Below are 14,438 nucleotides of genomic sequence, written 5' to 3' on the forward strand. Positions count from 1 at the left end.
CTAGAACTGGGTTGTCAGCAGCGTAGCGTGATTATCCCAATTAACTTGGAAATAATTAAGCGGCTGGCTTATGAGATCCTGTAATATCTTAACTACCAATGTAGGACAATAAGAAAGTGCTCTTCTGAGACTGCCACCGACAAAAACTCCCTTTCATAACCCCTTTAGATATGACAGAGGGTTATTCAGAACTCGCCGGATGTTAAGTGGTTAAAAGTATTAAAGTAACTGTATAAATATGACTTTCTCTCTGGGGGATTTAGGGGTTAAATGATTCCCCTTGAAAAGAGGCAACCTAAATATAACTCATGGAGACACAGAGAGAGAGAGCTTTTGTTTCAGTCCTCATTTTCATTAACTAAAAGTGAGAAAAAAGAAAAGGGGGGGGGGGGTAGGTTATAGACAGATGGAAGGGAATATTTTAAATGGGTATCACCCCACCCCCACCGACTAAGATCACTGAATACTAAAGTATATCTAATATTCTAATATCTACCTCCATTGCTGTTGTCATAGCTAAGTCCTTATGGCTAAAATGAAATAGGGGGTACAGAAATTGGGGTGTATGGGGTGGGCTAGATCTGTGCTGAGGAACTTATAGGGAGAAAAAGGTGAAAGGGGGAGGATAACAACCTCTTCCCTGGTTATAGACAGATTAAAGGGAATATTTTAAATGGGTATCGCCCCTTCACCCCCCCCCCCCCCCCCCCAAGATCCTTCAATGCTAAAGAATGGCAAGGATATATATATATATATATATATATATTTATATACATTGCTGTTGTCATAGCTAAGTCCATATGGCTGAAATGAGACATGGGGGTGCAGATCTTGGGGTGCACTGGGGATAAATGAGCTCCTGGGATTCTGAGATCTGTGCTGAGGAACTTATAGGGGAAAGAAGGAGAGAGTGGGGGGGCTGCAGGAACTGACACCCCCTCCTGCAAGCTGAACAGGGGTGGTGACTGAGGACAGCAAAGAGAGGAGGGACATGAAGGTTTCCACCAGCTGGCTGTTCCAGTACAGGAGGTCCTACATGAAAGTCCTCTCCAGCAGCAGCAGCAGCGCTGGTGTCTAGGAGCTGTCCATTTCAGCACCACGTCCTCAGCAGAGGCAAAAAGGCAAAGGAGATCCACAGAGAAGAGCTGTAGCATCACTTCCATGCAGCAGCAGAGGAAGCCCATCTACCAGCCCACCCTACACAGCAGCAAGCCTGCCTCCCTCCCAGGACATCTAAGTGGGGGCCTTACACTGATCTCCAGCTCTACAACCATGGATTGCAAAAGCCGCAGTCCGTCTCAAGCCAAACCTTACAGCATCCAGAGGAGACTTGTGGTGTAATCAACAGCAGGGGACAGAGAGAGATCCCACACTCCAGCAGACACACACTCAGCAGACACCAGAAGAGGGGACAGCAGAAGAAATAGCTGGGAAGAGCAGGAGGAAAACAAGGAACGAGAAGAAGACAAAAAAAAATCCTTGATTTCTTCCCTTTTTACATGGCGCAGGCTGCAGAGCAAAATAAGGAAAGCAGACCCTGCATTCCTAACCCTAGAATCCCCCCCTGCCCTGGTCCTGATGCTGAAGGTTGGTGATGAAGATACTGCATCTTTATTCCTGCTGAACAGAGCTTCACAATTAGCCATCACTTATGGAAACTGAAGATCAGAATTTTAGGAAAAGGGATTAGAGAGATCAGACCATCTCTGTGTGTCAGCTCTGCTGCTGGTTTGTGTCTGCCTGCACTATTTCTTTTCTCTTAACCTGCATTTGGACATGATCTGATGGACAACAAGCTCTCCATCCACAAGCCTTCCAGCAGCTTGACTTTTGCTATTTTTCTATTAGGATACCTCATCTTTTTGGGCAAGGTCCAGCATTATTGCTAGCTAAAACAAACAAACAAAAAAAAATCTTTTCATCTCTCCCATATTTAGCTCCTATCAACCCCCACCAAACCCCCTCAAAACCAGAAGACTGTTGGATGTCTATAGAATGAAGAATTATGGGTCTGTTTGACAGAGGTGTTCAGATGCTCTTGACCACAGTGGGAGCATTTGCTGCATTCAGTTTAATGACAATTGCTGTGGGCACAGACTACTGGTTATACTCTAGAGGGGTCTGCAAGAGCAAATCCATAAGTGAAAATGAAACCAGCAAAAAGAATGAAGAAGTCATGACCCATTCTGGATTGTGGAGAACATGTTGCCTTGAAGGTATTTTTGGTGACTGGATGAGACCCTTTTCCTATCTTACATTTTCACCTTCCTCTTCTGCTCTCCTGTTCCCCTCCCTCTCTCCTGAATCAGAAAACTACACATTCCTCCATCTTATCATTTCATTTTTTTTTTAACAAGGGGCGGCTAGACTGAGCTAATAAACCGGAGGGGGGGGGGGGGGAGGAGGGTGATTGGGGAGAGAGACTGATCCACTTCCAAGCATTTATGGTGATGATGTGAATGATAGATTTTGTTAAGATGGGCACAGAGTGTAGTAAAAGGTGTGTAGAAGGCATTGTCTCTGGTCTACAGTGCATGCTTGGCTACTGAGCATGGCTACAAATGGGTAGCCGTGTACCTGGCCTGGTGAGAGCCACATATGTAAAATGGATGGCATGCATGATGAAAAAAAATCAATGAGACTAGATTAAGTGCTTGAGAGGCCTAAACATATCTGCAGGTAAATGCAATGCTGCACATTGCAGAGCCATTGCCATGATATATAGCTGAAGAGTTACAGGGCCTTCCTGCAGAACCGCTGTGTATATATATATATAGGGTTAACCTGTTTTCTATAGCCCGCTGTTCTATCCCATAGATGGTTAATTCATTTACACGTTGCTATATTGCATATATCGTCACGCTGATGCCATCTATCATTTCCTAGTAAGTTTTTTTTTCGAGAGGCCTGTGACTATTCCCCATTCTTATTTTGCACCCCCCCCCCCCCCCCCATGACTATCTGTGTTGCTGATGGCTGGGTCATCACCGGTAGACTGCAAACTACAGCTGCCCCTTAGCTGCCCCTCCTTCTGCCATGTGCCATGCCAGAAAGCCCTGCAGTACACTGTGGATGGGCATGGAAGGGTTAAACACAGCCCACTTGAAAAAGGGGGAAGAGGACTGTGTGTCAGGCGGAGCAGCGAGGTAACTGTATGATCAGTACAGTGGTACACAGACCACCCTCCCCCTCCCCCACAGTCCCCTCTTCAATCACCACAGGTCATCAATCCAGCCTTACCCCCACACATTACTCACATATGTACAAACACACAGGCACATTCATACCCGCACTCTGCCTGAGGCATGGCAGGCGTGCGTGCGTGTGTGTTAATCAGATAATTCAATATATATGGTACATGCAGCCTTGCAATGCAACCTATTAAACATACTGGGTCTCTGAACTGGGTACGAACAATTGCATAATGAGATAATTAGACCTTTTCAACATACTGCTGGGGCCATTTGTATGTGCACAAGGTTCTGCGTCTTTACTGCTATCCCCGGCTGCTTTCTGAACAGATTGCCACCACACATGTCCACGGACGTATACCGAGATACACACACTACAAAGAGTATGCCAAGCGCATACACACCATATGCAGGGTCCAGACCTTGTATAGTTGCGTACACAAAATTTAGGCGCATATGTTCACACAGGCTTTGAAAACAACATATCACTTACACCTCCCACACATAGAGTCATTTCACAAACCACAGAGCGAATTATGATCTCCACCAAACTCGATCATTAAGCCAGGCCCACCGATCGGTAGAAACCTAAGAGGTGACACATCATGACATCTAATATCTTTATTATCTTGCATCAGGCATGAGGGCTTAATGAGGTCACCTACATAGTCATCGGCCCAGCTCCGAGCTTCAGCCATCATAGACCATGTAATCATGGTGGCACCTGATTATAACATATAACGGCTTTCCGTAGAGGACCGACATCAATGATCTGTAATAACCAAGTAAAACTTGCATTGCACCCATCCATTACATAACAGGCCATCAGAAAGAGGAAACCATGCCCATATTCTCCACAGGAGATAAGTTGTGTAGTAGTCACATATTCAGGGGCACAATCTGAGGATTAGGGGGTGCATAGTTCTTTCGCCCTCAGCAAACCTGTGCAGGTATATAGCGGCGAATTACCCAGAACATTTTGGATGTTCTAATTCATTGCTAGATTATTCATCTTGAGCCTTTATAATGCCCAAAAATATATCATTCTATAAACGACCACACATAAAAGGTGTAGAATAAATAATGTGCAAAACAGAAACAATATATCCCATTATATATGTATATATATATATATGTCATTCATTTCTGAGGCCTAACAATGGGTTCGTCCTATGACAATCTGGCAGCACACTTGCTTTATAATGTCATTTCACCTACACCAGGCAGGCGCACACACACGCACAAGCTCCAGCCCAGGCTGTTAGCCTGTGGGACATTTTGGCCCTTCCTCCTCTGGAGCTGGGCTGTGATGGGACATGCTCTGAATTGCTAAGTGTCTCCATTGAGCGATGAGAACAGTTTGACGCATTAAACACGCATAGCGCATCCGCTGAGCCTCTCCTCAGCCAAGCCTGCCTCTTAACATAATCTGCAGAGGAACATTGCACTGAATAGAATATGCCGTCCCTCCCCAGCCAGGAGAAAATCAATAGCTATGAATTCACCCTGATAGATCTCAGCCCCCCCCCCTCCCTTTCCCTCACTCCACGGCCGCCGCCACCATCCACAACACCTCATTCCTACCTCCCCTCCTTCCAGGAAACCTTTTCAATTCATGCTCCTATTTATTATGTGTCCCCAAAGTGGCTAGTGGTTGCAATTAAACATTTATAAGATGCTTGAAGGAATTTTGTTTAAGGTGGCTGGCTGTCCCTTCCATTAACCTTTGATCTGCCAGGGCCTGCCAGATTTATGGCCAGGAAGGGGTTACTTTTTTTTATTTTTTATTATTATTTTTTTTTTTTGTGGGGGGGGGGGAGGCTAGGGTGTTGGTAGAGGAGGGGAGACAGATGAAATGGTGGGATAGGCTGCCCAGGTGAGGGTTTTCAATTGCATTCGGTAATGGGATGCAAAGATGGATTTAAGGCAGTACATGGTTAATCGAGTGCAGGTGCCTACATTTTAGGAGGAGATGAGTAGTGGAGGGGAGAGGAGCCATGCGCAAAATTCAGTTTAACTGGCTGGTTAATAGGGGATTGTCTAATTTTCAAAGACTGCACAGGGTGTGTGTGTGAGAGAGAGAGAGCGAGGAAAGAGGAGGGGGAAGGAAAGAGGGGGAGGGAGAAGGCGAAAGGGTGGGTATGAGACAGGGGGAGGAAAAGAAGAGGGAAAACAGAGAAGAAGACCTTTGGAGAGTGGGAGGACCAATGCAGGAGAAACAGGGAGGAAGAAAGAAGAGAGTCTGAGCAGGGTCCCCAATTTTGTCAAGTCTATGTTTCCTGACCCTTGTATGATCTTAACTCTTAGACCTTCGTATTATAGTAAGGTCATTGCACTCAGGATCACGAGCTATGAGTTAGTTAGCGCCCCTACATTTTCCATAGGATTGTAACTAGCCATACAGACTGCAGAAATCCTGATTTACTAAGCCCTTGCCTCATAAAAGCTATTAAACTTAGCTGGCGATCAAAAAAATGGAAAAACAAGAACCATACACAATGGTTGAAAAATATTATCCTTAAACGAAAAGCCCCGTTAAAACATTGGACCTATATAGTGAATATTGAGAGAACCATTACGAAACCGAATCGCCATGGATTTTTATATGTAAGCAATGAGTAGGTTATATGATACACATCTATGATTTTTCTCAGTGAGGAGGCTCGTAAACCCAGCGTATGGCACAAGTTTAATAACATGATATTGGTCGCGCCATAAGTACAGTCCCGCAGTAACAGGATAAGAATACGAGGTGATTATGAGAGATTTAGATCGCTGACAAAGTGGAACACATTAGCAATTATTTACAGATGCTGAGACGTAAGGCAGTGAAGTTTCACTGAGGGCTTTGAAGGTCAAAGACAGAGCTTTGGATCTCATTCTTGATGCCAGCATGGGTATTTGCGTCGTTTCAGTAGCCGTTGTTTAAATGAGCCGACTGCCAGTGCTTCAGATTAATTGCAATGGGGATAATCAATGGTAGGAGCAATCAAGGAAGGACACGATGAGTGGATTAAAATGTTGATTTCGTTTTTATACGCACAACAGACAAATTGCCTTAGATTCTGGCAGTGTAGATCTGAAGAGTAAAGGTGATCATTAAATATGTAAAGGTCACCCCTAGGCATCATTGCTGAAACGTGGACAGAATAAAGAGGTGATATCCTCAGGTTGTTCATTGTGGTTAACGGCCATAAGGATAAGACACTGTACGGAGAGACGCTTCATTGATCTTATCTTCTATGAACCAGAGGGACCAGCAATGGAACTGCCATAAGCAGATTTGCATGTTATCCTTCTTAACCTATTTTTCGGGCCACCTTCTATCATCATAACTTTTTCAGATGTAAATCCCATCGTCTCCCATATCTATAAGATTAAATACATAGGCATCAGAAATAACTGGATCATATCTAAATATCTAAATGTCTAAATATTTATCGTGTGGAGATATAAATGAGCTTTAGCCCAGGCACTACATGGCCTTTACACACATCCAAGTGTGACTATTGCTGGTTCCTTTCATCTGAGGTATCCAGAGCCTTAAAGCGGTTATCCAAGAATTTGATATTGAAGACCTATCCTCAGATTAGGTCATCAATATCGAATTCCCGGATAACCCCTTTAAAGCAGAGCCTGGGGCAGTTTTGTGGTTACCGTTTAGCTGAGCAACATTAACTATTTTTCTTCTTAAAACATGATCGATGGTAGTCAACTGAGGTAATTGTTTTAGTGGGTCTCAGCCTTGAAATCTTTGTAATGTTGCCGGATGTATACTATGTGTTTGTGTGTGTGTACAATTGCCAGGTTTGGAAACAATATAAATCATATCTGTTAAATTAGAAGAAAAATTGGTTAGAAACATTCCTACTGCTTGGTGAAAACTTGAAAGTCAATTGCTTGTTTCTGGATTTGTGGTAGAATTGATGTGAAATATTATTAATCTTATTCGAGATTCTGATCCCTCAACAAGAGGTTGTCCATCTCATATAACCCCAACCCATATTTCTCAAGGCCTTGAGAAATATATCCAATGGTACATTGGCCAAAGGTCAATGTCCAATGGCACATTTCAGCATGCGCAGAATTTTGGCCCGTGTAGTATTGGGGTCTCTTTCAAGCTCTTGAGAAAGACCAAGTACTATGTGGTTCAAAAGGTTTCTTATTTTTTGTGAATGCTGAAACTTGCAGAAAGAACTAAAGAACTAATTAAGGATGATGTTTTCATTTGGTTTTAATTGAGAAGTATGGTAAGGCCTGGTGACCTTCCCGTTTTCCATACTGTACCTACATCCCACAGAATCGTTAAATGTCTGCTCCTTTCTCACTTTTCATATCTGAAAACCCAAATCCATATGTCCCTATTAGAGAATATGGACATAATAAAGGAGTTCCTATCTACTTGCAAGAACTTAAAACTTCTAAAAGGCGTCTCTCCTGCAGGAGGAACCAGCCTTGGTGTGTTCTACACAGATGGACCATTGATTTAGTTGGCTATCATGTCATGCTTGCCAGACAATTCGTTCAGTGATAACAACCAATGAGGTCCCGGCAGTGGAACTCTCCCCCTGATAAGGTCACCATTGAGGAACTTGTGTAGAGTAAGGTATGGTCCAAGCCAGAGAGCCCCTTTATTTTCCACGCAATGAGCTTTGAGATCCATGTCAGCAAATTGCCTCATTACATGATCTTTTTAGTAACAAACCAATTTTTGTGATGAATGAAATACATTTGGTAAAGCTTGGCCTTACTTAATAAAACTTTTATAGATTATCTGAACTAGGGTATGTGTAGTTCTCTGGCGTAATATAGTCTATATTAAAATGCAGTTCCCAAGTGGTGACTTCACAGAAGGAGAGTAAGGTTGGTGCTGTCTATTGGATGGGTGCATATCAACACACTATGGTCCTTTCCTAAAGATAGCACTTACTGGATTGTAATGAATGTTATATTAAAAGGTTAGAGCACTACATAGAAAAATAGAAAAGACCTTTAAGAGGACCTGTCACCTCTCATGACATGTCTGTTCTAGTAACTGCGGACACTGTAAAAACAATTCTGTAGCCTCTTTTCATATAACTCTAGGTTGTGCCATTCTTGTATTATTCCTACTACTAATTTACAAATTAATTGCTAACAGTTTGCAACAGAGGTCCAGATGGGTGTGACTAGTTGGGGGGTGTCCCTGCACAGTCTGACACTATTCAATCAGTGCCAATAGTGTGGCCGGAATATGCCCTCAACTGGTAACACCCAGGTGGACCTTTATTGCAGGTTGCTGACAATTCATTCACTAATTTCTAGCAGGAATGATAAAGAAGTGGCACAGCATAGAATCATAAGAATAGATGCTCCAGAATTATTATTATATAAAAGAATATATACAGTAATTACTAAACCAGACAAGTCAAGAGAGGTGACAAGTCCTCAATAAGAATTTTCTTTTGCCACATCACTGTGCCCATTGACCTATGGCCGAAGCATAATTGAAATTGTGATTATGATGAATGCTGCTTAGTATCCAACATGAAACATCTGAATTTAAAAAAAAAGTTTGAGAATGTAAAAAAAACGAACACATCTTTGCATTGCTAATATAGTCGTCTTTGACAGCCGAGCTTACATTGTATGACATCAGTCCATTTTTCTCTCAAGGAGATGAGCTTGATATCTGTTTTTTCTTACCAGTTATTATCTTTGTAAAAACCATCATGCATGGGTCCATTGAGGATGTGAACTTCTAACAGCACCAATGATCAGATGAATTTCAAGTCCAATACTTGTGTTGGGAATTTCATACCATGATATTAAGTCTGTGATTTGTCATTACTTTTGTCTTGGTGGTAGCATTAGAAATGTCACTGTTCATAAGTGTAAATCTGAAGAGCATTCACTCACACGTAGCACAAACCAATGGTCCACAAGGACAACTACAGTGCTTACACTAATGCCTCATTTTCGTGATAACACACCACATCTTAAAAGGGAGTCTGTCGGCAGTTTTGACCCTTCAAACTGCTGATAGTGTTGTATTGGTGAGGGGTAAAGTTGTTTAAATGTACCATTGTGGGTTCTCATGTTTTTTTGCAGTCCCTTCATGTGTAATCATTTTCTGCACAAAAGGCTCCCTAACCACTTTCCTCCAAGTGACAGCTCTAACTGTCTTCTGTTTGGACATTAGAGCCATCACTCAGGGCAAAGGGGAAAAGAGATTGGGGAGCCTTCAGTGCAGATGGCCCAGGACACTACACATGAAGAGACCACCTCCATGGCACCTCTGATCTTGGTGCTGGAGGCCTTATAACTTATTTTGAAAAAGCAAGACATCCACCAAGCTTTAACCTTCTCCTATCTACTTCTGTCAGCAGTTTTGAGGAATCAAAACAACTGGCAGACTCTCTTTAAGGATTTTGTTTTTGCCTTTTTTCCTCAGTATTTGAAACAAAACCCAATCAAGTGGTATTAGCATTTCAGCAATCACATATCCCGTCCCTTGAATCCCAAACAGGCAATCACTTAAGCCGTAGACATAATAATTATTATTCACCTTCCATTTATTAGTAGAAACATATAAAATTGCTAATGAGCATAATATCCATAAACATGAATAGTAAAAGGATAAAGATAAAACATAGAATAGTACTGCTGGAACTCAGCAAAATATGTAGAAACAGGGTGTAAGGTTGCAGTCTCGCCTTGTGTTGTTGTAATGGGTCACCACAACCATATGGGCATGAAGAGAATATCATTGGAGGAGGTTGGCTGCCAGGCCCAAACCCTACCTTGAACAGGATCCGAACATCAACGTTTGGTGGATTAGTGAGAGGCTGGGGAAACCTCCATTGCAAAAAGGAAGGCAAAGGCACCAGTAAAGGATATTCCAAAAAATCCTTTATTAATCCAACAATAACACATTTTGAGGGAAAAATCTGCTTCTTTAGTTTATGTCCAAGTGTATCTAAAGAAGGGAAATTTTTGTTTTAATAAGTTGCTGAAAATCCCAGCATATAGCTGAGTAACACCTTCACCTGTTAGAGTAGCAGCAAACAAGTGACATTTCAGGGCATCACCATTGAGGAACTTGTGTAGAGTAAGGTATGGTCCAAGCCAGAGAGCCCCTTTATTTTCCATGCAATGAGCTTTGAGATCCATGTCAGCAAATTGCCTCATTACATGATCTTCTCTCATTCTAACGATTGAGAGAAGATTAATACTCTAATAACTTTATTAAAATATTTTTTTAGAAATGACTTCATCAAAACAAATAGTAGGGTTATTACACCTGTTATCATGTCAAAGTAGACTCATACTTCACCATGCAGGACCTGTCTGTAATCTTCAAAGTGGTTGTCCGACCTCTTACTAGTGATGGCCTATTCTCAGGATAGACCATCACTATCTGATCGGCGGGATTCTGATGCCCCAACACCCCTTCCAATTGTCTGTCTTGCGGTAGGTAGCTGCAGCAGCAGTACTCTGTGGCGCAACTACACTGCTCCCATTGACTTCAGTTCTGGAAAGCTGATAGGTGCAGGTGTGGGATGTCAGACAGATAGGATAGTGCATAACTTGTAAAGGGTTGGACAGTTCCTCTAAAGATTATATACTGTAACAACAAAATCATTCCTTAGCAAGCTATAGATATGTATTAGAGGTAGTGAGTGTTTCCTGAGTAGAAAGGATTTTTCTCATGTGATTTTCAGATGCCGCATGCCGACATGATTTACTCTAGTGCTAACCTTCTGCCGTCCACTCATAATATTTCACTGAAACACGGAGTAAGAATCTGCAGCTGCATCTCCCTCCTCGTGGTCTTTTGTGTATTGTTTTGCACTAAACTGACTCTTTGGAGACTGAGTTTTCTTACAGACATCCTTCAAGCAGGAAATAGGACACATGTAGAAGCTTCATATATTGACATGCACTACCGATTGAAGCAAAAAATAAAATAAAAACATTTTTATGGTGTGCACCATGTCATAGCAAAACTTTTTATTTACAGTAATGTTATTTTTTCAGTTGTCTTAAACCAAGTATCCCTAGTCAAAGAAATTTCAACTAAGTACCCCAAATGCCTAACTTGTGCTCGTAGATAGATGACGCTTCGGCTGCGGAACTTGTTACTTGAAACCAAGGAATCCAGTAACTCATTTTACATCTTCAATTAGTTTATTCTGTCACAGTTAAAAACTGAAAATAATCCAAGGTGAAGTGCAATAAACGATTAACGTCAACTCATTTTGGACAGTCTCCTGCCATGCATAGTTATGGACTATTTTCTGTTTTTAAATGTGACCAAATAAACTAGTTGACGATTTTAAGGGCACGTTGCAGGATTCCTTGATTTTAAAAACATTGGTTATGCAGCTATAAGTTGTGTGCTACTTCTGTAACTGAAGTCTAGGGTGTTGGGGTGAATGCCATAATGAATGTTTCTTCAACAAAACCAAATTTAGTACGATTCAAAAATTGGTCTGTGCAATGTGTAACGACCCAAACTTCTAGACATACATTTGTCTCCCGTCTATCTACTAGAACCTTTTATACTGCCATGGGAATCCAGATATAAAGCATCACTATATGGCTTCATATAAGAAATACGTAACTCATTTTGCCACTAAACTCTGTATTTGCTGAAGAAAATAAGCCTGTGCCAATGTGTTCCTTTAAGGCCAGCTGCAGTCTAGAAATGTCACTGCTGCCTTCTGGTGTCTTCACTTTAGTGCAAACATAATGAAACCATGTCAGACACAAGTAGATTTACACTAACATGTTACTGTCGTAATGCAGTATACGACATTACTGCATAATGTATATGTCGTATACATCTTGTGTATGGGGCAAACATGGTGTATACACAACCTAATCTATAATCACTAGGTACTCCTTTGGGTATGTAAAAAAGCTATTTTCGAGGAGAACAAATGCTGACTGTCTAGAGCAAGCATCCTCAAACTGCAGCCCTCCAGCTGTTGCAAAACTACAACTCCCAGCATGCCTGAACAGCCTACAGGTATCAGCCTACAGCAGGGCATTGTGGGCGTTGTAGTTTTACAACAGCTGGAGGGCCGCAGTTTGAGGATGCCTGGTCTAGAGCAATGGCTACCCTATAAGTCAATGGATGGCCCTTTGTAGAACATGACTGTGAAATATAAGCCAAAACCAGAATATTTTCTGTAAAAGATACACATCTACAGACAGCTTTTTTGGGGTTACCTGGAGCAGGGTACTGGTTGGTTGGGCGAGAGGCCTTTGACATGGGTCTGGAGGAATAAGGTTTCTCCTTGCGGAGACTGCCAAGATGGTGTATAGAGCCTTACAGGCCAGACAAGCGGTCTCGCTAGTGCTGCCTATTACATGGCTAACCTATAAGTCAATGGCTGGCCCTTTAGGGTAACTGCACATGATGCAGATTTGCATGCAGAAAATGTAGATGAAATCACACCAAAACTTGTAAAAAACATACATAAATCTGCTTCCTTTAGTAATCCGTATTACTAATCTAATATCCCTATGTCGTCTTCTCAGACCAAACATGCACAACCCTGCACCTACTACCAGACACCATCTTAATATTTTATTGCACTTTTTATTATACTAACCAACAGTAAAACGTAGCTTTGGAAATAATGCACAGTTGGCAACTAGGTATTGGAGGATTTATAAGCAACAATTATGGTTATTGACATATAGAAAATGTCATATAGAATGATCTTTATGGAAAAGCAGTGAAATTTATAAGCGGTGACTGGAAGTTATAGGACATGATTAGACAAGAAACATGACACACATGAAGCGGTTATACAGAGCACAAAGCTGGAAGGAAAGGCTGTAAAAAGAGACAGGCACTGTACGCCGCTGAGTTATAGGAATCTAAAACCTACAGGGGTGTCTTGCTCCGACGTCGGTTTAGTCTCTTCCTCTGGCCATTGTATATGTAGATACACGCTCTCTTCAGACCTTGCACCCTTTCGCTGTGTCTTACCCATTTTTGCTATCATTTCGTAACACATTCGCCCCCTCGTCTTAGATTAGCTTCCACTTCTCTCCCTGCCCTTGGTTTCAGACCGGAGATGAATTGAGCTGGGGACTAAGGGATGGATACTTTATTAAAAAAACAAATGCTCCCTGCTGTAAAATATTAACAGAGTCTTTTACTAAACTCACCCCCTGTGTCCTTCACAGGCTCTGGATGCCTTCCTTTTCATAACCACCTGTCACATCCATACTGACATAATTAAGATGATCACCAGTCACTGTGCCGTCTATAGACTGGATACATGTAAATGTGAATTCAAAGCCGTAGGATATAAATGCATATGAAAAAACTTGACGAGGGCATTGGCTATCTGTTTGGTCCCCTAAAACCATATTCTTTACTTAACCCCCCCTTCCCCCACCCCATAGAAATAAATACACGACACTACTGCTCGGATTTAATCGGCCACAGCAGCCGTTAATTGAATAAATACATAACATAATTAACTTAATAACCATAAATTAACCAATGACGAGGGAGGTCCTAGAAGCCCCAATAACCTCATAAACACCTGGAAAACCTGCGTCTCCATCTTGCCCCCAGCCATTGAACCCAGCTCGGAGGCAGGAACTGATGGACGCCTAGTTCGTTAATACCAGCTCCTCAATGAGAGTCCAGCCCCTCCCGCGGGGCCCTCCCATCCTCAGGTACCACCATATTTTTCCACTTCAAGGACCCCTCCGCCTCCAGGACTGCCGCAACAAAAACATATGACCCTGAACCCTGCCTGAAACCCTACTCCACCAACCCCCTCCCATGTACCTCCTCCCCCATCCCCCATCCCCCACTTTTTTTTATGAACTTACCAAATACCGCATTCACCAGGGACGGGAGGGTGGGCGTTCGCTTGCCCTGGCCGCAATGCTCCTGCTCCCGCCTCCTCCTTCCTCTGATTCGATGGCCACCCCCCCTGTTCACCTAGCAACTCGCGCCCTTCTCTCCTCTCTGACTCCACCACTTAACCCCTACCTCACCTGTCCCCTCACTCCCAAACCCTCTTCATGAGCGGCATCCCCTTACCGCTGCGCTTCCTGTCCGGCCTGACTAAAGCAAGATTTATCAGGCTCTTACTCATATTATGCTTCTCTGCACATAAAAAAATATTTAAGGGTACTTTCACACTAGCGTTTTTCTTTTCCGGCATAGAGTTCCGTCACAGGGGCTCTATACCGGAAAAGAACTGATCAGGCATATCCCTATGCATTCTG

At 42.6% G+C, this 14,438-nt stretch overlaps 1 protein-coding gene across 1 annotated transcript in view; it reads left to right on the top strand.

The window, feature by feature from the left end:
• Nucleotides 1-2,005: 2,005 nt before the first annotated feature.
• Nucleotides 2,006-14,438, top strand: part of CACNG2 (calcium voltage-gated channel auxiliary subunit gamma 2) — a 116,338-nt gene continuing 103,905 nt past the window's right edge. Inside the window, exon 1 of the mRNA XM_044301928.1 lies at nucleotides 2,006-2,216. Within this exon, the coding sequence (XP_044157863.1) occupies nucleotides 2,006-2,216 (211 nt within the window). The remainder of the gene's footprint in view (nucleotides 2,217-14,438) is intronic.

This window comes from Bufo gargarizans, chromosome 7, assembly GCF_014858855.1.
Source record: "Bufo gargarizans isolate SCDJY-AF-19 chromosome 7, ASM1485885v1, whole genome shotgun sequence".
NCBI classification, from domain to species: domain Eukaryota; kingdom Metazoa; phylum Chordata; class Amphibia; order Anura; family Bufonidae; genus Bufo; species Bufo gargarizans.